The 27611-nt window shown below is 36.2% G+C and overlaps 1 protein-coding gene and 1 long non-coding RNA gene across 3 annotated transcripts; both read right to left on the bottom strand.

The window, feature by feature from the left end:
* Positions 5427–9198, bottom strand: LOC105161494 (probable serine/threonine-protein kinase PBL8). 2 transcript variants are annotated; one of them, XM_020693834.1, is made up of 6 exons: positions 9007–9198; positions 8302–8642; positions 8033–8168; positions 7125–7321; positions 6892–7015; positions 5427–6174 (listed from the first exon to the last, which is right to left on the bottom strand). In XM_020693834.1, exons 1-6 carry the CDS (start codon positions 9065–9067, stop codon positions 5675–5677), a joined length of 1359 nt encoding a protein of 452 aa, XP_020549493.1. In that variant the 5' UTR covers positions 9068–9198; the 3' UTR covers positions 5427–5674. The 2 variants fall into 2 exon arrangements, with proteins under 2 accessions (XP_020549493.1, XP_011077494.1); XM_011079192.2 differs by having other exon boundaries at positions 7125–7261; positions 9007–9197.
* On the bottom strand, positions 20236–24541 carry LOC110012018. Its single transcript, XR_002287161.1, has 5 exons — positions 24422–24541; positions 23699–23781; positions 23542–23624; positions 23352–23407; positions 20236–20436 (listed from the first exon to the last, which is right to left on the bottom strand). It is a non-coding gene; the product is annotated as an uncharacterized LOC110012018 (long non-coding RNA).

Genomic DNA, 27611 nt, shown 5'->3' with positions numbered 1-27611 from the left:
ATTAATTAAGCACAGCCGGCCTCAGTAACACCAAGGGGCTAGCTATATTAGGTGCTAAAAAGCAAGTTGTATTTCAAATTATGTTGTAGTTTTTAGTCCATTTAATATATATATATGTTCTACTGTATAAAAAGGACATTGTAGATTTTATTAAATAATACATATATCATGTATATATTAAATGAACTAAAAAAGTACAATTAAATTTGAAATAGGCGATTCAATCTGACTAAAAACGGAGTAGAGCAAGATATGGGGAAAAAAAAAAGATGTAGAAAAAAAATTACAATTGAAGTTTTATACACTATTTAAGGGTTAATATGATTTTAGGTCCTTAACTATTGTACTTAATTGAAAAAAAAAAGAAATTCTATATGGATTAAATAACGCTCTCTTCTCTTATATTTACCTCTTCTAATTTTATCAACCCTTTAGTTTAATTTAGTTTTTTATTTTTATTCTTCTTCACAATCAAAAACCCCCTTATTTTTATTTATTTTTACTTTTGAAGGAATTAATATAAAACAAATCACTGTGAACTCGACCCTACTCATCACTTTCACAAGTTTTTAGTAGGATAATATTTTTTGTGGATTCGACACCCATCATCACGGCCGACCCACCTATTCACAATAACGGTACGGTTCAAACTCCAATGGCTAGTCAGTGTAATCAATCTCCTGAAAAGTACGTGGCAAGGCGTGAGCTGCCTCCTCAGTAAGTAAAACCAAGAAATATACATATATATGTCGCAAGTCAAATATAACACAATCATATCAACCAACTAATATTCGTTAAATAATACCAATATATATAAAGAAATCATAAATGCTCATAATCATATATCAGTTTCCAACATAATAGTGACGTTTTAGTTTATTTTCTTAGGATGTTGCTTAACCAAACTAGAAGCATCACTCAATGGCTTTACTGGCTATCATCCTCATCTCAATCATAATATTTTTTTTTTACTCGATATCACACAACACACAGCTTGTATGATAACCTACCAATACTGATACCACACAACACATAGCTCGTATGATATCTCCATCATCAATAATATCATACAGCATACAGCTCGTATGATATGTCACATCATCTCCACTAATTAATGACAACACATAACTCGCCATTAGTCATATTATCATAAGCCATTGTAGTATGCCTCCTCCCAGTTAGGTAAGCCTTCTTTTATTCTAATTCACAACAACAATATCATTAACTTTATTATTCAATTCTATTTCATAATTATTTTCTCATCAATAACTTTCCAATTCGATTTCATTCACCAATCAATTATAAGACCACATAATCATTTATCTCATTCTGTACAATACAACCACATATAACACGTATAACAATTTCATTGATATCAAGGTAAGGCAACAAATAGTCCACGATCAAATATATAAACAACCAATATACTATATCCACATATATAGATATAAATCTAAGTTTATGGTCATATATATAAGCAACCAATATATATAATACTACACATATAAATATATATATATATATACATAAATTAATTAGTTATACTAACCTCAAATATCAAAATATTTCAATTAACACAAGAAACTGCTCAACCCTCTATTTTGTTGTCATATCTTATAATAATGTATTATGCGTATAATCAATATATTGAGAATATCATAAACTCTAAGTAAAATATTATATAATATTCGTACGTTTTTCATCAATCTTGTAACATTTCATCTATATTGAAATTCGAACATCTGTTCCATTTTCTTTAAATAACTCCACTTTATAAGCATCTCAAGTATATATTTAATTTATCAACTAACTCATAAGAATTTGTTGAATAAAACCCATTATATCTTTATAACTATCGTTTTTAATAACATTCCTGAATTAAATTATCATTAAGAACCTCATTTTCTTTTTTAATAACATAATATTTCTTAAATATAATTTTCAAAATATTTTTATAATTTTTCTATCAATTTCTCGCTACTATATAATTTAATTAAACACCAATACATAGAATTACATATTTGGTTAATAAGTCCAATGAAATTGTGTAAATTAACTATAATAACAATTAAATCTAACAAATTTAATAATTTAACTAACTATAATATTTTTATACCAAATGTGATGTTTAATTCGACACTAATTTAAATAGTCAAACTCATAAAATATTTCGATTAAATAATACACAAATCAATATAAATAATATTTAATAGACGGTCTAATTAAATAATATAATTATATAAATTAATAAAAATTAAAATTAAAAAATGCATACCTGTTTCGCCTTTGTGTGTGATTGAGTGTGTGTGTGAATTTGTGTGTTTGTGTGAAGTGTGTGAGTGAATATATATAGGTGGATGAGGCGGTAGGTGGCCCATCCCATGTGCTGCACACCCCTTCTCATATACTTATTATTGTTATTTTTTAATTTTTATAATTATCATTATATTCTTCTTAATTTCTGAATTAATATAATTTTTTTTTTTCAAATTCAAATTTAATCTCTAATTAATATATTTTACTTTTAACCTATAATTTATTTACTATTTACTTAAATTTCATAAATATTTATCAATTAATCTTATAATATGAATTAAAATTTTGTGGATGTTACAATAGCCATATATAAGTATGGTATCTTATATAAAAAGATGGTGCTCTGGGAGTTTACAAAAGTCAAAACATGTAGATACTTGATCGAGGAATTTACAAAAGCAAACACAATTCATAACAAAAGCAAGAAGCCAAAATAAAAAAGACGAAAGGTTCTATCTGCTAATTTTGTAGGAATCAGAATCCATATGCTATTCCGATCAGCCTGGGTATCTTTAAGCTATAGGAAAGTCCTCAGACGTTACAACTAGCACAATAATCAGGAGAATTGTATCAAACCATGAAGCATACCAGGTTTCACCCATGTTATTGTTTTAAGAGTTGAATTGAAAGAGATTTATAAATTAGTGGTCTCTCACTTTTGCAGCATTACTTGGAGTTTATTGAACAACTGGACTAAATCTGGCTCTCATACAGAGAGAAAGTGTGGAAATGAGAGAAGGTATTATGAAGATAAGACATATGTGTCAGGTGATCGATTGACTTGAAACTCTTGAAGGTAAGATGCATGAAACCTACAGTTATGACATTCAAAGCATATTTTAGCAGGTGGTTACGGGTCTAATCTGATTATCAGGTTGCAGAAGATTTGGTAACCTGATGCTCACTGAACCTTCTATAAGATAATGAGGATGGTGTTTTTTCCTGCTATTTTCTGTATTTGTTTTTCATGTAGAACAGAAAAAGGAAAAAACAAAAAAAAGAATATTGCCATGATCACAGGCAGATGCCAGCGTGGTTAACTTTTCAATACCTGGAAGTAATGCCTTGACATTCTTGTAAGTATGTACAATGATAAATTAATCTGGCAGCAGTTAGTTTGTAGCAAAATATGAAGAGGAAATAATGATTCAAAATTTTGTTTTGTCAAGTAGCACCTTCGCTGCGCCCATCTGTCTCTGTGGTATTCTTTATCAATTTTTGTGTTACCTATTGTTTGGCATGTCTAATTATTTCAGCTACTTTTTACTTTTTCTCCTTTCTTTCTAGCTTTGTGATTAAAGCTGAGCTTAAATTTATTTTTAAATTGAATTGTTATTGTAGTTTTATAAAATAATTTTTTAAATTGTCGATTTTGTCAGATTTTAGTACTTATAATAAAAATATGACGTCGAGTCTAATAAAAATTAAAAAAAAAATAAAACAAGTGTTTGTATGTGGCAATCAAGAAAGATCAACATTATGTATCATAAACCACTAACGCTCTCCATAACTTTAAGTAAATTAAAATATAGGAACATATAGCAATCCAACAAGGAAATATTTAATTCAACAAAAGTCAAGGATCAATTACATATTAAATATATTATTAAGAAAGCATATCAAATTTAGTTGCATCCTCAATTGATATTTTATAATTAATACTAGGTAATATTCTAAATGCAATTGAAAATCTATAGGCAAAAGGCATCAAGACTGATTCTTCATTCTATGGATGCCATTCTGCACAAGCACAACTTAACTATTAGTATATAACACAAATAACCTTTCACAATTGTGACATTTATTAGTGTTTAATGTTAGCAAAAAATTAAAAAATTAAGTATCATAAAAAATACATTTAATCGTTCATACAAATTCAAACCTAATAAAGGTTCCTTTCAAATTAGTCGTATATGTCCGTTGATGTTGCATAAGAGCTTGATCCTTCTAATTTTGAAAACAACAAAATCATTATCAAATAAATTCAATAAATATTTAAAAGCATAGACTGAGAGAGAGTAAAAATAAAAGGCAGAAAGACAGAACAAAGATAGAAGGCAATAAGAAAGAAAAGAGACGAGGAAAAGGGGGAGAAAAATGTGGGAGAAAAAATGAATGAAAAAGTAAGGGAATGATCAAATAGGCTTAAAATTTGAATAGGCTTACAAAATTAAGTATATTATTTTTTTGTATAAAGTCCATATATATTTTATAAAAATCTTTAATAATATATGACTTTTAGGCTTCTATAATTTGAATATAGAATTATTCTAAAAAATAATTATTTTATCAAATTATTATATATATAATTTAAGAAGTTAATTCTGTACTTAGTAGTGCGGTTCGATTATTGACGAATTTTTTTTAAACTCAAATTAAAACCAAACTAATAGTGCTATGCAACTTTACAATAAATTTAGAATTGTTATTAACAAAACAATTCAATTTTATTTAGTTCGGGCGATTTTTAGCGGTTTGAATTTCTTTTGATCATCCCTAGCTTGTATCATGTTTGGAAAATGTGAAGTTGTGAAAATGAGTAGTGCAAACGGTGCATGGTCCAAGCCGTGTACTGGAAGCCTGGGAAGGGAAGATCTCTGGATCGGGAGGAAGCAATGTGGAAATAAGTAGAAGCGGAAAAGGTCCGAGAAGAAGAGAAGTTCAATTGTACGGGAGAAGCAACGGAAAGAAAACGAGTAGGAGCAGGGAAGTTGGGGAAGCCATGAGAAGTGACTAACTGCGCGTTAAATGAATAAGCAACCAGCTAATTCCGTACCACGCAGACTATGTGCAATTGGGCAGATTCAGGGTGGGCCATTATGTAGTTTGGCTACTTTCAACATTTCCTACAACAAGCAGTGTCCAAAAGAATCTAAAAATGCTAAGGGTGGCTATCCTAAGAATTAAATTCTAATCAATAATTCTAATAATGAAATGAAGCGGAGATAATCAACCCAACAAATCAATGCACGCTATTCCAGTTGATACTTTTCAAAGTCATGCTTTTTTAACATATTACTTTCAGGCAATAAAGAGATCCGTTGTATCACAGTGCTCTTCGTCCCCGAAGCAAGCATCATACAAAGCTTCAAGCAGACATGAGGCAGAAATTTCAGAAACAGAAGAAACTATATGAACATCCACGTATAACCGACTGTAAACATCTCTGCAGGTTGCAACTCTGATTTGTAACAAACATAAGCACAAAACCAACTTCCTTACATGACAATCAACAAGCTTGCATTCGCCATTATGATATAGGTCAGGTATAAAGCCGTAAATGTGCCCCATGCCCCATGCCCCAACAAAGTGAGCAGGCAGGAACATTGACACTACATACATCATGCAGGCAACTTTCTCATCTAACTCTGCATGCAGCAGGGCCACCTGGGGAGCAATTTGGATTGGAAGATCTACAACCAACACCAGTGCTGACAGTCCCAGTAAACCTGCGATGCATCCGGTAGTCTGGGATCCTTCCAGAGACAAATGGACTGCCACTACATAGGAGAGTAGGGGTTGAAGATGAAGATGAAGAGACATCATTACCACCATTGGATTGTAGAGGTTCCAAAGTCTCAACCACATCACTCATCAAGGGTCTAGCTTTTGGGTTTTGACTAAGACAATAGTATGCCAAACTGCAAGCTTTCTGGGCTGCCCTCACCGAGTACTGGTTCTCTAATCTAGGGTCTATAATTTGCAGCATTTTCCTCTTATCGTTTAGCTTTGGCCTCGCCCAATCTACCAGACTTTGTTCCTTGCTTGGCCGCGTCTTGTCCACGGACTTCCTTCCTGTCAACAGCTCCAGAAGAACTACTCCAAAGCTGTAGACATCGCTCCTGGCAGTAAGGTGCCCTGTGCAACTCATGCAGTTAAGTGAGTACATGCTTAAGTTCGAGGCTCATACATGCTCAGAGAAACACAAGTGTGAAACTACTGAATCTACACGCACGAGAAATTTTTGAAAGCAGTAGCAAATGTTATGGAGGAAAAGCAGAAAGAAACCTCTTGCATCTATCCTGGTGTGCTGATATCCCAGATTCAGTTTTCAATATACCACACACGAATCTACTGCTGCCTTGATGAATATAGGAAAAGGAATTATGTTCAACAGAGTTGAGCTATTAAAAACGAAATCTTTATATTATTAGTATTACCCGTTATATCTAAGAATGCTAACTTGAAAAGGTAATGCTTCCCTGAAGTGTGAATCTGATGTAAGATACGAATACAAAGATATGGAAGAATCTCTCTAGCTCTCTCCTATGTATCAGTTGCGGAATCCTTTCTCTTAGAAGACAGGTGATATATATGGAAAGAAGAAACATAACCAAAGCGAAACCTATTTGAACATGTAAATTCATACTTAGGAAAGGCCCACCTCACAGTCTGCCATTATGCCCTAATCAACATTCAATAAATCAAGCCTTCTGACTCTTGTTATTGAGATAAGATAGCATTACCATGCATATCTATATCTTTAACTAAGTTCAACTACTGGGGATCTATTTCAATAGCTGAGATTTATAAGATATTTTGGTGCAAGGAGACACCAGAGTTTTCAAGTCGTACCAGTCATGACATATTCAGGGGCAGCATATCCATAGGTACCCATTACTCGAGTTGATACATGGGTCTCATCACCTTGAGGCCCTGCTTTTGCAAGCCCAAAATCAGAGAGCTTGGCCATATAATCCTATAAAAAACAAAATTTGTGTAAATCATTCACCAGAAACAACACATTCAAAGTTGTAGGAATCAGATAAAGAGAGGTTACAATGAATAATTTGAATGACATCGCTTACAGAGTCTAGCAGAATATTAGAGGTTTTGAAGTCCCGGTAGATAACAGGCCTTTCAGCATTATGAAGGAAAGCAAGCCCTTTGGCTGCACCAAGAGCAATCATCATCCTTGTTGACCAAGATAATGGAACAGTTGCTTCTGGATGCCTCAGAAAATTCCGGTTAATCGCAGTCAGCAAAAAGTTAAACCAAAATAATGCTTTATGTTGATTGCCAAATAGCAGGTTGAATGTCCATGCCCACAAGTATAGAACTCATCATCAAGAGGTGGAGAAAAACACATGCAAGCATAAATATCATCCAGAAGGGTTCTACCAGTACAGAAGATTTAAACAAAGAGGATGATGACAGCTTTATGCAACCAAATGAAGTGCAGAAAAAATACAGTAGAAACATCACTAACAGGTGTACTAATGAGCCACCACAGCATCTGACTCAAATAATGATTTACTTCAGCATTATAGGGCAAGTGCCAAGCAAAAAGTTGTTCCCTGATTTCATTTATGATTAACATTTGGGCCACGAATGCACTTATCCATTTCAACACTCATCTAATGCCTAATCACAACTGAAGAAGTACAATTTAGATTTCAGGAGATTGGTCCAGATCTCCAAAATCAACGACAGCACCAGTTTTCTTATTTAGTCACTGCATAAAAAATGTAACGAGATGTACTCTTAGAGTAAGGCAAATATCCCCATCTAAACTCTTGTAGGAAGTCCCAGCTCAGGAAGCAAGTATCTGATTGTGATATCACAGAAGATGTGACAAGGGCTTTCCATAAGGGGGACAAATTATTATTTCAATTGATTCAGTTGATAAAGCAAGTAAATTACACCAAAATCAATAACAAGGGTAGCAGCAGCAGCAGCAAGAACGTGGCATTATTTGGAAAGAAATGGAACATACTTCGAAATAGGTGATTCTCAAGGCTTCCTCGAAACATGAATTCATAAACAAGTAACCTGTGATCATCCTCACAGCAATATCCAATCAACTTCACTAAATTAGGATGCCTGAGCTGCCCGAGGAAGTTGACCTCAGTCTGAAATAATGATTTACATATTAAGAAAAGGATTTTAGCCATGTTCATTAGGCAGTGGATAAAACATATGATGCACAGAATAGTACAGACAAGAGTTAAAAATAAGGACCCCAAAAAGAGATAGAAAACTCACTAGCCATTCTCGATGGCCTTGGAGGCCTTCCTTGTTAAGCACCTTGACAGCAACTGGGAGAGATTTGAGTCCGACCCTAACATTCTCATCAATGTAACCTTTGTAGACTGTTCCAAAACCACCTTCTCCAAGAATGTAGTCAGAACGGAAGCTCTTGGTGATAGTTTCGAGCTCAAAGAGCGTGAAAGCAATGACGTTGGTGTACAGCTGGGCGTTCTTGCGGAAGTCCTCAAAGTTGCGCGGCGTTGAAGGATCGCTCAGATCTGACGCGGAGCGGCTGTGCTTCTTATCTGCAGCTGGATTCCTTGTGGGTAATGACAAGACCTGGAGCTGCTGCTGAACTGTTCATTGTTTTCTATTTTAGCACTTTTTTTCAGGAATTTAACCATAATTTTGCAAAATACATGGAGACACAGAGACCTTTGCCAAAACAACTGTTAAAGATAATGAAAACCCTAAATACGACCCCTCCATTCAGGGTGACGGGTATAAGTAGTAGTAAGTACAGAATGTTTAAGGGCAACAATTTTACGGCAAGGTTGTTTTTCTCGAATCAAATTTAAAATTGGAGAGTAGAGAGAGACAAATAAATCAGTGTATTTGAAGAATCAACAAATGACTACTGGTTGAGAATGAATTTGACAAAAACCTAGATCTGGTGGGCGGAAGATGAAGATATTAGTTAGTAAAAATATAAAACTGAACCTTGATGTTGATGAGCAGTGGAGACGACGGCTGACTCTTCCCTAGTGCCGCAATTGCCCATCTTCTATGTTAGGCAGAAGAACTCCTCCGGGATCCCGTCTCATTCTTCGCCGCACGCCAGCCTTTCCTTTCTCTCCTTCCTTTCACAATTCTATTCACTCGTCTCTTTTGCTCCAACCTGTACGACTTTCTTCATTATTAATTCTTTTTTAAAATTATCATGGAAAAAATATTTTAGTCTTAGCCTAGTTGCCCCGGTCACACTCACGTATACTATGACTGGTAACTGAATTAAGCATGTGATAATTATTTATTTATACTATTATAAAAAAATATTTTTTAATTTTCACTCACAAATAACGATTTTTTATATTCTAACATCAAATTTCAAAATACTAATTATATCTTTAAATACTTATGTTAATACAATGATTTATACTTATTTTAAATAATTCACGTCATATTTTAATGGATGTCATATCAGGGGTTGTCGCTCAGATTGGATTGTTCGAGTCCCAATTGGACTTAAATAGATTCAAGTGGATGTGGTTGGATATTTTTTCTACTTTCTGGATTTCTGTTTATCGAACCCGATTTTACATAAATTAGGTCAGTTATAAGTGAGCCTGTCAATGGGCGAATATTACCCTATTCGAATTCGGACCCGTTTGATACTCACAGTTATGGTTCAAAGTTTCTATTTTCACGAGGACCCTAAAGGCAAAAATCGTTATTGTCATATAGGCAAAAGTCGCTATTGTCTCGAAACCCCCTAAATGGAACTTTCATTGAGATCCTCGTTGATAATGTCGCCCAAGAAACTTTACATCCCTTTGAAGTTGGTAAAAGACCGACTCCGGGACATGAAATATCCTTTGAGGCAACATCCCCTTATCAAATTCTTGAAACAATGTCCCCTCATAAAAATATTGGACTCGAAAAATTTTGCTCCCCCCTTCCGAAGTTGGTAAAAACCTAACTCCGAGGCATGAGCAAAAACATCCGTTGAGGCAACATCTGATAATGTATACTTAGAAATAGTAATTAGTGACTTAAAAAACAAAGAATGGATATTAAAGCTAATAAACAGTCAGGAGAGAAATGAAGTTAATTTTGTAAAGGATAGAACTAAGAATAAAAATTTTGATTATAAGTTTAGAAAGTATAAAAGTAGGATTAGAAGTAGAGGTAAAAGTTGGTATATGTCTAAATATAAGGAAGATTGACATAACGAAGATAGACAAAAAGAAAAAAGATTTTATAACTATGGAGGTAGATGACACTTTATAAAAGATTGTAAAAAGTGAAAGAAAAATAATGCAAAAGAAACTGCAAATGTATCTAAAGAAACTTCTGATGAAGTTTATATGATTTGTGATATTAATTCTGCTAAATCATCCCTGCATATAAATGATTGCTTTATTGACTCTGGTTGCACTTACCACATGGCTCCTTTTAAAGAAATATTAACAAACTATAAGTTGAAAAATTGGGTTCTGTCTCTATGACAAATGAAAAATTAAGTGATGTTCAAGGCCTTGGTGATGTTTGTTTGAATTTTGAGAATGGTTTCAATCTTACATGAAAAAATGTTAGACATGTCCCTGAATTATGTCATAATCTGATATCATGTGTTGCCATTGAGGAGGAAGGGCTAGAGGGAAAATGGGGTAAGGGTGCCATGAAGATCATGAAGAGTTCCCTCACTGTGTTTAAGACACAAAGAAAAAGTAACTTGTATGTTTGTTCTGTTAAGTATGATTTTGCTTGTTGTATCTGTCTTAAAAACAAATAAAACTGAATTGTGGCATAAAAGGTTAGGACAGTATGAAATGACTAGAAATGCTTCATAAAAATGTTGTTTTAAATGAAAAGTTTGATGATATGGATTTTTGTGATGACCAATTTTTGAAAAAACAACACAAAGTTCATTTTCCTGTTTTACCTTCCCTAAAACTCTCATAATCTTTCTGCATCTTAGATTATGTTTATGCTGATGTGTGGGGACCTGCTAACATTACAACACATAGTGAAAATAAATATTTTTTTTCAATAATTGATAATTTTTTCTAGGAAAGTTGTTGTTTCTTAATGAAGCAAAAATTTGAAATTTTTGAGAAATTAAAAAACTGGAAAGTTTATGTTGAAAACCAAACTAGTAAGAAATTGAAAGCATTAAGAATGGACAGTGGTCTGGAATTTTATAACCAGCAATTTTCTGATCTTTGAAAATAATTTGGTATTAAAAAGACATAAAACTGTTTCTTATGCTCCTCCGCAAAATGGTGTTGTTGAACGTATAAATAGAACTTTATTAAACAAAATAAGATGTCTATTAATAAGTTCTGGCTTGCCCAAAACTCTCTGGGGAGAAGCCATTTTGATTGTTGCTTATCTGATTAATCGTTCTCCTTTTGTTCCTTCGCTTGGTAAATTGCCAGAATGTGTTTGGTCTGGTAAAGATGTTGTTTTTTCTTCATTTTGCAGTTTTTGGATGTTCTGCATTTGTTTTGCAAAATAGTGATAAGCTTGATCCCAGCTCCCAATAATGCTTCTATTATTGACTATAAATGGATTTTCAAGATCAAACAAGAAAATGATGAAACACGTTTTAAAGCAAGATTAGTTGCAAAAGATTTTACTCAAAAGAAAGGAATTTGTTACACTGAATTTTTTTTCTCCAATTGTAAAATACACTATATAAGAATTATAGTTGCTCTGGTTGCACATTTTGATTTTGCATGATGATCTCAATGAACAAATTTATATATGTCAACCCAGTGGTTTCATTGATAAGATTTGATTATGTTTTTTTACTTAAAATATCTTTTTATGGTCTAAAACAATCAACCAGACAATGGATTAAGAAATTTAGTCTCTTCATGCATTCTTTAAAATTTCAAAGAAGTACTGTGACGTCCGTAGGATTTTTCACATATTGAGACACTAATTGGTAATTATTTAGGAACTTAAATTTAATTATAAATAAATTATAAATTGAAAATAGAATATAATAAAACTTAAACGGATTAAATTGAAGTTTGTTATACTATTTACGAGCAAATTATATTAATTAAAAAATTAGGTAGGAATGTATATGTGATTGTAATGTATGGACGTCTGAGATATGGTTATGAGATCGTATAATTGATGAAATTAGTGATAGCGCTATTGTTAATTAAAATAAAAGATGATGCTACCTAGTTAGGAACATAGTCAATGAGTTACCAGAATATGGTACATGATGATGTGGTTGATGATGTGATAAGAAATATAAATGAGTTAAGCTAGGTACCAAGGCGCGTAGGGTACCGTGATATTTTGGGTACTGGAGGATATCCTGTGTTGTTAGCTACACACTGAGGTGGTGCGGGAATATCATGCTTGTTGCAATGTCCTATGCTGATATTGCTACACACCGGGATTAAGAGTGTGAGGATATCAAATACAATGTATATCCTATACTGTATATGATAAGACATTGACCGAATAAAGATGGCCGACAAAATTGTTGACTGATCTACTCCAAGGGGACTTAGATAATTAACAATAACATCAAATATTATGTCGTGGATAGATTTACAGTCGGGATTTTAGGTTGTTTAGTTGTTAAATATTTTAGTATTTTGTCAGGTTTGTATTTAAAATTTTGTACTGTTGTTTGTTACGCTATTTTCCTTTGAGGTTATGTATATGAGGACATCTGGTGAGGGTAAATATAAAGTTTTGTCGATATCTATTATCTCTTGTGATATCTATATATTATATTGATAAAATAGAATTTATTTTACGGGTTGAAAAAAATTACTTATAGAATGAGTTGCTTTTAAGGAAAGGATGAAATAGTGATCATTAAATTTAGAGAGTAGGGGGTTCTAAAAGTATAGAAACAAGTTTTGAAGTAACAAATATCAAAATCTTTTGATCAAAACTTTTATTTCCTTGGCTAAAGAAATAGTCTTTACATTAGTATTCTAATTTACAAACTAGTCTCTACAACAGAGGGCTCCAAATGTCCTTGGACTCGTGTCAAGATCATCTTCAACAGAAAAGGTCTTTTCTTGTGTTGAGATCATCTTCAACAGCATTGTTTCTCGACATATCTTTTCTTGTGTCAAGATCATCTTCAACAGCATTGTGTCGTATCGTATGACATGTCATCATGTAAGCCTGAAAAGAAAAACAAAAGGCAAAGAATGAGAAACATGTGCAATCTATCTATACTCATTAATTAAAGCCAAGGGACTCAAAGCCAGTCACTGATTTGTCACATGTGCTTGCCTAAATAACCTCGAACCCTCCACATAATCCTACATTTCTCATAACAAAACATGGAATTGCTAAAGAAAACTTGGACCTCGTCGAAGAGCTGAGGAAAAAAGATTTTGTTTGAACCTAAAGCTATAAAAATACCATGATCAATGCTCATAATAGAAGGGTGAAGAAACGAAGCCTTCAAGTAGGCGACCTTGTGTTACGAAGGGTAGATGCATCAAAACCAATGGGACAGCTGGATACCACCTGGGAAGGGCCCTTCAAGGTCACGGCAGTAATAGGACGAGGTGCCTATGAATTAGAAGACCCTGAAGGACGTCCGATATCATGACCATGGAATATTCACAACCTTAAAAGATACTACTCCTGAAGAAAATGTCATCTTGAAAAGCATCCTCCCGTAGGTCCTCTCAAAGGACCCCTCTTAAAAATGTCCTCCTAAAGGGCGTCCTCCCAAATGACCTCCCGAAGGACCCCTCCTAAAATTATCTTCCTGAAGGGCATCCTCCTATAGGTCCTTCCGAATGACCCTTCCTAAAAATGTCATCTTGAAGGGCATCATCCCATAGGTCCTCCCGGAGGATCCCTCCTAAAAATGTCATCCTGAAGAGCATCCTCCCATAGGTTCTCCCGAAAGACCCATCCTAAAAATGTACTCATGTATGGCATCCTCCCATAGGCCCTCTAGAAGAGCCCTTCCAAAGTCTGTTCTTCTAATGGATATATCCCAACAAGCCTTCTTGTAAGAGCTCTCTCCTAAAAAAGGTACGGTGCATTACATTTGTCAAAATGAGGCATAAAAATTATCTAGGAGTAAGCCCTACCAAAATGAATCCAAGCTTCCATCACTAAAAGGACCTTTCGAGGCTCCCATCTTAAGCCCACATTTATTTTATACTTCATTACATTTTTTATTTTTCCGTAATAGACTGTTCAAACACTCATTTACGAAAAAGGTTAAGGGTGAATACTGCGAGGAAAAATCGAAAGGAGCCAACCCAACAAGGAAAATCGAGGGGACACCCCCTTTCTCTCAAAGAAAGCTAGGAGGACGCCCTTTCTTGAAAACCTTAGACAAGAATCTTCAGTCAAGTAGCATCTTGGAGGCTTCTTCCAGGAAAAAGAAAGCACAAAGAGCCCTCCATTCAGAGGGGTTTTGGTGAACCCCTTCCATAAACATAAAGGGGGGACCCATCATCATAACTAGACATGCAGATATCAACACTTCAAGAACATAGCTTTTATCCCCTAAGGTGAACAACAAGTATGAAAGCAGGAATCAATCAAGTTATATTACCAAACCCCTGGCCTAAAAACATGGCTACGGGTGAATCGAGAGTATCCTAGGAAAGCAGAAAAGTAAAATTGTTTCATCCCTATTTCCTTCTCCGGAGGGTTATCGGAAGCAGGGGAGGAGGCAGCAAGAGAAGTTGTATTATTGACTGGAGTTGGTCCTTCTCTTTTCCAATTAGGAGCATCTTCGCTCGGGAGATCCCCCAATGTGGCAAAAACTGCGGCTTCATAGGAGGGACTCCTCATCTTTGCCTCGGCCTCCCCCAGTATAGTGTTCAAATCTCTTTCTACAAGACATTACGGAGACCACTATTAAAGATCGAAAATGATGTTGGAGGAAAATGAAGAAGGAAACTAGCCTGAATCTAGGGGGAAGGCCCCCTCTCCTTGGATGGAGTATCCTAAAAGGGATCAGCTGTGTTGTCCAAAGTAGTGGTTAAGTTAAGAAATGAGGGCTCCTCTCCTGCAGAGGGATACCCTTGAGCCTGGAACTGTTCCTTGCAGGCCGAGAAGCAATACTTAAATAAGGCCCCCACTATTTTCGCCACCTCCTGCTGGTATTCTATGGAGCCCTTGAACTCCTTCAAGCGGCTCTCCCAATAGGCTTATAGGAAATTTTTTCCTTCTTCAGAATGGGGGAAGTCCATCACTACCTTCTTCAGGGCACCCTCCTAGTTGATTGCCTCCTTCTTCAACTGCCTCACCTCCATCTCCAGTTGTTGGTAGCACCCTGTCACCTCCTTCTTAACATCCCTCAGCATGGTATTTTCGTTCCCTAAACATTCTAGGCTATCCTCCAACTCGCGCCTTTGGGCATTGTTAGAAGGAGGAGTTCCCTGAGACCTGGAGGAAAGTTCTTCATAAATCGAAGCGGCCTACAAAGAAACAAAAATTGTCAGAGGAAGATACACAAACACAAGCTTCAAGTTTGGTGTCACGGGTGTGCTCTTTTGCCTCGTAGGGGAATGTAATTCTCTCATATTTTTCGCCCATGCGGCGTCTCAGGTTACGCCTAACCTTCGACCAGCCTTTGCACATATCAGAGTATATCGACAGTCCGTCGCGTGTTCTCGACACTGAAACTCGCTAGAGCGATATCTGAACGCTTCCCTATGGGCACCGCGTGCCCTTGCGCTCGCCTATCCAGAATGACCATACTCGTCGAGGCTCTCGGCACTCATGCCTTAGCGTCTCGCACACAATCTCGGAACCTGCCGATGCATTTCTCAATGGCCAGGAGCATCCTCACTCCACCTCGGCATCACGGTGCTACGCATGCGCCCCCAACGCCCATCTTATGCCCAACACTCACTCGATGCATCCTAGGCGCACGCCTTCATCATGGCCGCCTTCCACACCTCGCCCCGAGTAGGACTGCATCATAAGTTCGAGGCCCATTCGATATGCCAACATCTTGCCTTGATCTCACACGGCATGCCCGACATGCTTTCTCGCCTTTCGGCTTGGCTTCGTAATATTCCCACAGTGCAGCATCGTCCCACGACCGCTCATCTCTAGCCAACGGACCCCCATGGACGGCTAGAACTCGATAGCGCATATTATGAGTTGGATCACGAGGTCTTGGAATGTTTGCCTTGATCACCCATTCGCACGAGAGGTATTGATATCTCGCAGCCCGCGGCGCAACCTTGCGTGTCACATGGAGCCTCTTGGCCGTACTGGCACCCAACATAGGCAATCGTGGCCCTATGCTGCCCATCAGGTTTCCAAGCCCTTCAGGGACTTTAAGCACTCCTCTCGAGATAGCTAGAGCCGGCTCCTGAAGGCCCCCATCATACCCCCAAGAGATGTTCATTTAATGCAGACGTTTTCTCAAGCTACTGCCATCGTGCACGGGGATGGTTGGCTGGAGCTCACCACTGAATGCCCCCTTTATAATAGACTTGAAAAGATTTTCTCTTGTTCCAAGAGTTGAACACTGAAAGTGCCGAGGAGTGCACTTTTTCCGCATTTCTTTTGACCGACATCCAAATCACGTCCCGCTTGAAAAGTAGCGTAGCCTACGACTTCCACATCATAACTATAGAGTTTCAGCGCTATCCGATCATCCATGGCTGAGGAATTGTCTCCACAATACTCTAAAACTACAGTCTCGCCACTGCACTGGCAGACTCTAAACATTGTCGTCGTTTCCTACTCAAACGGAACTGTCTACGTATGAAACATCTTGGAGGTGCTCCGAAAACTCCAAGGATCTCGCCATTGAAACAGTATTGCAAATCTCCAAGGATAAAGCACTCTGCTTCACACAATTCTCTCCTACTCGCGTGCAAGGTGGGGCTTGATCATCGCCCTTATATCTCCGTGGCCAAACGTCCTCGAAATGACTTCATACTTGGCGGATAGCATCCCCATACCTCAAAGAAGTTCCCATACGAACAGTATTGTGATCCCCAATTGGTAAGAGTCTCTTCTCGAAGACTATTTGCGCCCTTGCGTGCTGGCCGATACCCCCTAGCCGCCCGCACCTCCTCCACAAGTCACTGCCGATCGTCTAGCCCAAGGTGCGGCCAGTGACACTCTCCCCCACTCGATCTGTTGACGTCCTTGTCAACACATACATGAAGGATTGAGGTGTATGCAGTGCCTAATATTCTCTCTCAGTATCACGAGACACCAGACCGACCTCCTGCTCTTTTGAGCGCTCCAGTCATGAAGTGGCTCTCCAATACAACACGTAATCTTCCTCACAAACGGTGCCTCTCCTACACCCGATGCAATCGACTCAATCCAAACGGAAGTTCGTGTACTCGTCTACACCCTCTTCCCAAATCGGTGCTAAGATCCCCCCACAAAAGATAGTGCCTCTGATGTACTCGCTCAACACGAAAACTCAAAGCGGAAGTCTGTGCCTCTCTCTACACTCTCTTCCCAAAGTGGTGGGTAGCTCTCAACAAATAATGCCTCAAATGCACTGCATGATCGCCTCAAGTTGGAAGTTTGTGTACTCATCTACACTCTCTTCCCCAATGTCGCTCACATTAGAAGTCTGTGCCTTTCTCTACACTGTCTTCTCAATGTAGCCTATTGAAGTCGGAAGTCCATGTCTGGCTCTACACTCTCTTCCCAACTTTCTCAACTGTGCTCCAAGTCTTGTCAAGTGCGCCTCTGAAATCTCCGATGTCCCTCAAGACAGTGCCTCAAATACACCCGAGTTGATCTGGAATGAAATGAGTGTCTGATGTCCCTCAAAACAGTGCCTCAAATGCACCCGAATTGATCTGGAACAAAAGAAGTGTGGAATCTATGTCTGTTGTCCCTCAAAATAGTGCCTCAAATACATTCGAATTGCTCTGGAACGAATGAAGTGTGGAGTCTGTGCTGCGCACACTTCACACTCTCTCCCCCACTCGAGGTGTTGCCGTCCTTGGCAAACATGCAAACCCGCCTCTGCGGTAGACCACACTTAAACACGTGCAAACACATAGTCCGGATGCCCAACTGTCGGAACCACGCTGCTCGTGGACCAAACGTCTCTCAAAAGGGTTCTCGCTCAACCCAACACGAAAATGGGACCTCTACCCTCAATCTGGCCGACAACCAAGCTCAAGTTCTAGCTCGGCCGTAAAACTCAATCTCACAAGTCCCACATCGGTCCGACTGCACTAACAAGGTTGGGGTTTCTCGATCCCCAGCCCAGCCGTAACATCAAGTTCAAACCTGGCCTACGCGCATCATATCTCACGTCATGTCTTCATGTTCAGGCAAGAAGGTACCTTGAAGATGTAAAGGGTCCCCATCCTTTCTAGCTCCTCCCTGGAAAGAGGAAACAACAGTTGCCTATCCCCAGAGGATAGAACCCCCCTCCTTAAGTCGGCCACCAGGGAAGCTTTTCCTTTGTCCTGGTGAAGCAGGTGGAGACTATGGAGACATATAGAAGGCGCATAGGAAGGTCGAGGAGGAGTGTCCATCTCTTCTCTAGAAAGAGGGGCTGGAGGAGGTACGAGAGAAAGTGCCCTTGTATGAGGTCTCTTGGAAGAGCTCCCTGCTACAGGACCAGGAGAAAAGGAGGACGCAATGCGCTTACCCTTTGGAGTCACTGGAAGCAGGTGCCCCCTTTGAGGACTTAGGAGCTGGGGTCCCCCAAAATGGCCACCAACACATGATCTCACATTAATTTGCTAAACATTATGTTCTCTGCACAATGATGAACAAAACAAATCAACACTCCAAGAAAACATAAAGAAAGAGAGGCAATAAAAAACTAAAAAAAAATACCCAGAGAATCCCCAAAGGCTCTGTCACAAGAGCCAGCCCAAAATGCCCCAACAACTTTTCATCAATCAAAGATCGACAGTCATAGGGAGAGGCAACACGTAGGAGGAGGGGACTCATGAATCCATTGCCGTGGAAAAGACTAGGCATGGGGCGGTGGGAGGACAAAGAAATAACTGACTATCCAATGCTTTGAAGCATGGGGGAGATGCAAGAAGGACACACCAGAACGAGGAACAAAACAATCAGAAAAATAGAGTAGTCATTTGTCTTTGTTGGTAGAGTGAATTCCTGCCATTCTATCTCTTCCTGGTTCTACCAATCTCTTCCTCATATGTGGAGTGATGGGATACACATTAGGAACTTCTTAGATCATGAATCTACAAAGCAAATGCTTTATTTCTATTATATTCTTTTGGCTGCAGCCTATAAATCTAGACATGATTTGGTTAAATAGATTATTGCAGAGATCATTAAAAGACAGGGTAGACGGTGGTGGACATGGAAAGAACCATATTTTAAGTGTATTTAGTTAGAAATCAGGAGGGTTATCATGTTAGTTATTTGCCGTTCTTATGCATGTAAATGAAATGCTTAAATTAATTGCTTTGAACTATAAATTCTCTGATATTTCTATATTCAGCTATGATTTACAGGGGTTGCTGGTCTGTAGGTTATTATTTGTATTGCTGAGCCATCATTCATATAGTGGTGTATTATTGTAATAGCAAAAGCTGATCTTCTTATACACTTCTGAGGAGTAGCTGGTATTTTGTGCCTTTATTGGGCAAACGCAACAGAGGTTCGTGTATATTTTGCTTAAACAATATCGAATATGCTTGAAATTGTGGCACCTGGGACTTTGAAAGGAATTGATGTAAGAATACTTCTTAATCATCTAGGTGTAACTCCTAAAAAGGTAGCCCACTCAATCTGATGTTTTGATCAGTATCTACGTCAGTTAAAATAGTTTGCCTGAGACATTTTGAAAGCAATTAATGTACTCATATTACATTTTATCTGAGAAATAATTGTCCGTTAGTACTCGATATTGTTGGTTGGCTTGCTTTATTTGGTTCTTTAGTTGCTTGAGTTCAACAATATACCTTTCATGTGGTTAACTCAGCAATAATGGAATCAACTGCGTATGGAAGGTGCTTGAATTACAACTTTCAATAATGAAGCTTCTAGTACAAGTTGCGAATTGAGAAGCATTGCTACGAAGTGAACATATATTGGAACACAAATGCTCTTTTGGAAGGAGTAAAACTGTTTTAAGTTAAGTATCTCAATCCACATGGTTATCATTGTTCTATCTATATAAATAAGATTCTAATTAGGACGTTGCGTGGTATTAAAAATTGAAGGAATTGCAATAGGTAATTTTAATAAAAAATAAAAAGAGGAGTATAAACAATAGGCGTTTTTCACTGAAACCCAAGTACTACAAACAGGGTATTCTTATTTACAATAGGCTAGATTTATTCTTAAGCTAATGGCTGTCGATGTCTTGAAGAAACCGCAAGGCTCATACTTAGAAATACTTGAGCCCGATAGACATGCAAGCTAGTGTGTCATTGTGAATGGATGCAAGTCGACAACTGTATCATCTTTACTAGCATTAACCTGCACATAATCAACAACATCAGTATCATTTAAAGATATGTAAAGAGCAAAATCTATCTATACTCGTCAATTACAATTGACGGCTCTAGAATTTATATTTGGTTTTTCTCAATTCAGTGCTTGCCTAAATAACATCATCTCGCTAAAAATTATTTGGGAATTTAAAGATTGAAGTAGGAGATTCAAACACTCAATTGTTTCACATTAACCACTAAAAGCAATGTGTTCTTTGACACTATCTAGAACCACATGACAACCTATGTATCTATCTCTTCCTCTCTACCATTTATCTAACCAAAGACGCAACCTTTGTCCCTATCTAGTTATTCTCCACCGTCTTCCCCCATATTTTAAATTTCAAGAAGGACTGAAACCATTGAATTTTTTTCTTTGTCTACTTCAAAGCCAAAAAGTATGTGAGTTCTATGAAACCTTCACATTCTCAACAATCTAACTTGGAAGTAATAGGATTTTAAATTTTGAGGCCAGTTTCAAATGCGACGAATGTAGGGTAGTTAGGAGTTGACGCCTAAAGGGGAGATAATTCTCCATAGTTTTTGCAAATTTATTCTCAACTTATTCATTATGTTAGGTTTTATCCCATTTGCCTTTTCAAAACCTTTTGTTTGTCCTACATTTAAGACTTTTGTACAAATCATACAAAAACACTATATTTGTCCATATCGACATCCAAACTTTGTAGATGGATCACAGTAAAATTTGTTGAAAAATCGCTACTACGCAACCACAAATTAGTTTATTTTTGAACTTCGGAAATAAAATATCATATACTACACTGTAAAACGGTTGTAGATGCCAATCTCATTGTTTATTTTTTAATTACCTGTGCGCCTATCATCTTAAAAGATTTGTTTAAGTATTATGAAATCAATTATTTATCACAACAGAAAAAAGTTAATTATACACTTTTTGGAAGTCTAAAGAAAAAAGTATCCATTTGTTCAAAAGTAATAAACCGAATGCACTTCAAACTTCAAAGTTTTCCCAAGAATACAAAAACTGCTTTAAAAAAATGACAATAAAATCAATTAACAATTTTCTCTTAAAATAAAAACACGTGGCTTTTTTATGCACTTATCCACAAACCAGTAAATTTATATACTTGTTAAACTACACAAAAATATTCAGACTTTGCAATTTTATCTTAGAGAAATTAGTACACTTGATGCTGATTTTAAAAACATACGGTGATAACAGAAAACACTTGATAAGAGAAAACAAATCTTAGCAAAAGAAAAAACAACAAATTTTTTAAAAATACACTATAGTTAGTTCCTCATAAAAACTAGAAAAAATTTCTCATATCTAGTATTATTTCATTTACCACACATTTTGTTCATTAAAAAACATTTACCAAACCTTGAAATTATGTAACAATATTCACAAAATTCATGAAATCTTCTTGAAAAGAAAAAAGAAAGAAAGAAAAGCAAATTTAATTGGCATCTAGACAACCGCTCTACGCTTAGAATAGTATTTAATTTTCCAAAGTGCATAAATAAAACAACTCATAGTTGGATAATATAGATTTTTCGATATTTTTCTATGATACATCTGCAAATATAAGACGTTAACATGGACCAACATGATTTCTGTAAATTCATACAATTATTTTAAATGTATAACAACAAAAAATTTCAAAGCAAGCTATGAGAAAAACCCAACACGACGAATTCATCAAGAATAAATTTACAAAAAAGAGGAAATTTTTTCTCCAATTTAGGTCTCAACTCTTATCCTTGCGTCGTTCACATTTCAACAGCCTCAAACAATCTCAATCCTATTCTTTCCGAGTCAAAACGATGGTCACGTGAGTTTTTCAAAGAAATCAACAGACAAAATTTGGATTTGAAGTTTACAAAGCATAAAATCAATGGTTTCAGCCTCCTTGATTTCAAAATATGGGAGAAAAGTCGGCAAGGAAGAACCGATAAGGACATTGGTTACTTTTCAGTTAGAAATTCGAAGAGAGGAATATGAAGATACACAAGTTAACATTAGGTTCTAAAATATCATAAAAAAACACACTTTTTAGTGCCGAAATGTGTCCCAATTGAGTGTTGAAATCCTACTCAACCCTTTTGATTCTCACACAATTTTTAACAATATGAAGGTATCCGACAACACAGAATCTGCAAATCAAATCCAAATTCTAGCGCCCCCAACCGTTAATAGACGAGTACACATTACTAACTAATATACTTCACTTGTAGAATTAAATATAAACACGCTACAGTGTTACGCCAGCATTTTTAACTGCATAATACATCGCAATTTTAATGGCACTAGCAAGAGATATACAATGACAATATCGCTAACAATGAAGCTTGCAAATAAAATAATTGCTAATAGATGATAAGACATCTCTATTAAATAAGTCCTTTCTCCTTGTACTTTGCATTAAGACAGAACTAGGAAGATACCAAGACAGGGAAGAAATCAACATAGACACATAACTGTGGCATTCCCCAATTCAAAGGCATAATATGCAACAGATATTCCATAACCATGATACCTTTCTAGATGCAGTTGAGAGTTCATATTCTGGTTGGCCCATCAGTTGGGCAAGTAATGATTGGTTTAGGAAGTTTAATCACAGTCTAACGAGAAATTTTAAGTTGAGTTCAAATTGGAGTAATAGAGAGTGGATGACTGGAACTTAAATTTCAGTTAATAACATATATGCATTATGACAGGAGATAGGAGAAATTGACTGCTAACAGAGATAATAATAGTTAAACAAAGTAGTAACTTACTGCTCCTAGAGTAGTAGAATCCGAGTTGCCGATCAAAGCCAAAGCTTTTCCAAACCAAAGTTCTAGTAAAGGAAAGACCACTAGCAACTAATTGCAGAAAATTTGCAAAAACATCACTAACCTCTCACACAGACTTACCAAATCAAGGTCAATAGTCTGATGGCTTCCAGTCTCAAGTTTGGCTTCCACTTCATCTGTATCAGCCAGATGAGAATCCGCAGTTAAAGCATGCAAATGTGATTAAATTCCATTATAAGAAGGGAAAGACCACTAGCAACTAATTGCAGAAAATTTGTGAAAACATCGCTAACCTCTCACACATACTTACCAAATCAAGGCCAATAGTCTAATGACTTCCAGTCTCAAGTTTGGATTCCACTTCATCTGTATCAGCCACCAGATGGGAATCCGCTGTGAAAGCATGCCACTAGCAACTAATTGCAGAAAATTTGCAAAAACATCGCTAACCTCTCACACAGACTTACCAAATCAAGGCAAATAGTTTGATGGCTTCCACTCTCAAGTTTGGTTTCCACTTCATCTGTATCAGCCACCAGATGGGAATCCGCTGTGAAAGCATGCAAATGTGATTAAATTCCATTATAAGAAGGGAAGACCACCAAATCAAACCCAAAAAGAGAAAGAAAGACTGGATAAGCATATGGCTAAGCAAAATGAAAGAAGAAAAAAAATCTAAAAATATTGAGAATGTGGAAAACACGGAGGAGGTCTGATTGTAGAAACGCGCCTTGAAAGAAAGAAAACCAAAACCTTGAAACAATTAGCCAAAACCATCCAAAAAAAAAAATCAAGAATAAACAAGAAACCGTGTAATCAAGAAGTACCTAAAGATAAACAAGAAACTGTGTAATCAAGATTGTGAGTGCAGGCAATATGTATAAATACAATTCCTGGACAAATGGCATGAATCTTGAGCAAGAGCGGATTGAACAAATTTGTTATGCAATGGGAAAATTGTGTGAACTCATGCTTCCTGAACTAATCATAAAAGAACCCTTGCAAAAACAAAGTACCTTTTTAGGTAATAATCTAAGAAATTTAAGAGAACCAATGTAGTAGTTGAATTTCATGAACCTTGAAACAATTAGCCAAAACCTTCCAAGAAAAAAAAAATACAAGAATAAACAAGAAATCGTGAAATAAGAAGTACCTAAAGATAAACAAGAAACCGCGTAATCAAGAAGTACCTAAAGATCGAGGCTGAGGGCTGTCGCAGCACGAGAACGGCGGAGGTGGCTGCCTGAGAATGCGCCGTCATTAGAGCAGAAGCTTTTCTCCTGCACTCTCTCGATTTTGCACTCTCTCCATTTCTTTATGTTTGTGTTGAAAATTCTCTTACATGGTGTTGTATATAAAGTGGGCTGGGGGCCTATCTCCAACGGCAACAAATTTCAGTTGGGCCGCTTCAAGCTCCAACGGTAAAAAAATTATTTTTTATTTTTTACTTTAATTTATAATGATACCACAATTAATTCATTTTCTTGAAAATTTAAATTATTACCCAATTGAAAAATGGTCGAATAATAATTATAAAATATAAATTAATATATTCAAATAATAAAATTATGAAATTCAAATGCAAATTTTTTCAAGTGAATAAGAGGAATTACAAAAATCGCGAAAATGATGGTAAAATTAATATATTAAAGCTTTTTGGTTAAGAATAAAATAGAATTTTTTTGGATACATAACAAAAATAGTGAACTATTAGCCATGTGCTACTATAATTAAATCCTGACTAAATTTTATATACAGTAAATAATTAGCATTCATTTTTAACAGCAATATATAAGTTTCCATGAGTTTACAAAATTTGTTCATCTATATTATTATAAAAAAGTGAAAAAACAAAAATAACCATTTTATCGTGCCAAATTTATCCTTGAATTCGCTTTTTTCTCTAAAAAAATTTGATTAGAATAGTAATTTTAATTTTTTTTAATAATTTTATAATTATAATTGTTTTTTCTCTCACTCAATACTCCATTATTTCTCTCACATCAAACTTCTCCATATTTTTTTCTTATAATAATTTATATTAAATTAACAATCATAATATATTTTTTCTGTGTTTCCTCATGTTTCTTTTCTCTAACAAACTTTTTTCTTTCTCACTCTCACGCCATGATTGTTATTTTCACTAAAAAAAATCTCTTAATCTTATCTCATAACTTTTTTTATGCTTGTGGGAAGCGCGTGCAGCAACGACTAATTTATTAATACATAAACTCAAATAATTACTACAATTTGAGTGTTATATTTATTGATAGTCCTGTCAACATAAGTTTATTGATTCAATTACAATTTGTCAATTAAACATATTAAAAATGAATGAATCCACAGATCCACTTAAGTTATAATTGGGCTAGCTATACATTTTACAAAAAATGGATTACAAGTTACACTACAAAAAAATTATTTTATAGTAACAGTTTTTTTAACGGTCAAATTAATAATTTAAAAAAGTTTTTTAATTTATAATGACCGTTGTAACGACACTCCCTACCTCGGCTTTTTTTGGCAATAAGAAATCTTTGTAACGCCTTGCTTGAAAGTCGTACAATTTGTAATGGTTGTTATATTGTAACAGCCATGAGAGACCATTACAATAGTAGTTCAATTGCAAAAACTTGATAACTATCTTATTTTTATAATGACTTGATTACATAGCAGTTATACATATTCCAAAAGCCGTTACAAATGCAATGACAAAAAATATTTTTTAAAATATTTAATTGTATTTAATTTATTTTAATATTTAATTTTTTTTTAAAAATAAATTATGGAATTCTTTGTTATATCCATGTAGTTTTAATTTCTTAAATGCGCAATATTATATAAAATATATATAATATAACAAAAAAATAAAAATAATTTAACTCGAGCAAATAAAATATTATTTTTTATTGTATTTTTATAAATAAAAAAAATTCTAATCTAAATCAGCATCCCCTTTGGCCATATGTTCGTCGTTGGGTACCAGGGGATCAGGTAGAGGTTGGGGCACTAGAAGATGTTTAGGGTTTAGGGTTTAAGGTTAAGGGTTTTTTTTTTTTTTGAACATAATAGGAACAAATCCCCTTAATTGAAAATGTTTATAAAAATATATCAAGAGTTCTTCGATAAAAGGGCTTCTAGCAATGACAAAAGTCCACATCTTAACACCAAAATCAGTAATTAAACAAAAAAGAAGAAAAACCTAATTAGGCAGTGAGCACGACAGCGCCACCAGCCTCCTTAATCTTCTTCTCGGCATTGTAATCTTCTTCCCGGCATTCTTCGACACGAGCTTGGCCTTCACCACAACAGGGTGGTCGGCGGGGAGCGAACCCTTACCCAAAACCTCAAAGTAACCAAACTGCATCACATCAATCAACGGCACATTGTCCTTAGATGCATTATCCTTCACTTCCTGCGGCACCATTGACCAGAGCTTGTCGATGTTGACTGTGGGGCAGAAGAACTTGTTGCGGAGCTTGTGGAAGTACCGCATACCGACTTTACCAAAGTACCCAGGATGGTACTTCTCGAAGAGGATACAGTGGTGGTGCATGCCTTCGGCATTACCGTGACCATCAGAACACAGACTGGAACGAAAGAGTCGATCGCATCGGGTGTAGGAGAGGTACCATTTGTGAGGGAGGACATTGTGTCTGGCTCTACACTCTCTTCCCAACTTTCTCAACTGTGCTCCAAGTTTTATCAAGTGTGCCTCTGAAATCTCCGATGTCCCTCAAGACAGTGCCTCAAATACACCGGAATTGATCTGGAATGAAAGGAGTGTCGGATGTTCCTCAAAATAGTGACTCAAATACACCCGAAATGATCTGGAACGAAAGAAGTGTGGAGTCTGTGTCTGTTGTCCCTCAAAATAGTGCCTCAAATACATCCGAATTGCTCTGGAACGAATGAAATGTGGAGTCTGTGCTGCGCACACTTCACACTCTCTCCCCCACTCGAGGTGTAGCACCCCCTTTGCTACAAGGGCTATATCTACCATAAACATCATACTTATAGTAATCCCTGTATTTATATACATAAATTTGCACATAATCATCTAATCAATTTGCGTACGTAATCCCAACACGTCACAGCATGTATTATCGACTCACAACATTATATATATACACGTAGCAAACACCATAAGGTGATTCATCACAAGTAATTCGTACGCCTATATTCTCTCTGTACAAACAAAATGTGATTTGTACTTTAACTGAATAAGAGGAGAAAACTGCATACTGGCACGACCTGCTTGAGGAGTATAGCGCATAGACCTATTCTTCAACAATCAGACACCTCAAAGTCTACTCCTGAAATAAAACATCAGCAGAGGGATGAGCTTGCCACTCAGTAAGTAAATAACCTGCCCTATCT

The sequence above is a fragment of the Sesamum indicum genome, linkage group LG5, assembly GCF_000512975.1.
Source record: "Sesamum indicum cultivar Zhongzhi No. 13 linkage group LG5, S_indicum_v1.0, whole genome shotgun sequence".
In the NCBI taxonomy this organism is placed as follows: Eukaryota; Viridiplantae; Streptophyta; class Magnoliopsida; order Lamiales; family Pedaliaceae; genus Sesamum; species Sesamum indicum.
This window is presented reverse-complemented; position numbering and strand designations above follow the sequence as displayed.

What these genes read in the sequence shown, in the direction of transcription:
- LOC105161494 (XM_020693834.1), bottom strand. Translation starts at nt 9,067, where the DNA reads ATGGGCAATTGCGGCACTAGGGAAGAGTCAGCCGTCGTCTCCACTGCT. An exon ending in AAGGCCATCGAGAATGGCTA is followed by an intron (nt 8,169 to 8,301) that starts GTGAGTTTTCTA and finishes TCATTATTTCAG; the next exon opens with ACTGAGGTCAACTTCCTCGG. An exon ending in CTAATATTCTGCTAGACTCT is followed by an intron (nt 7,016 to 7,124) that starts GTAAGCGATGTC and finishes TGTTTTTTATAG; the next exon opens with GATTATATGGCCAAGCTCTC.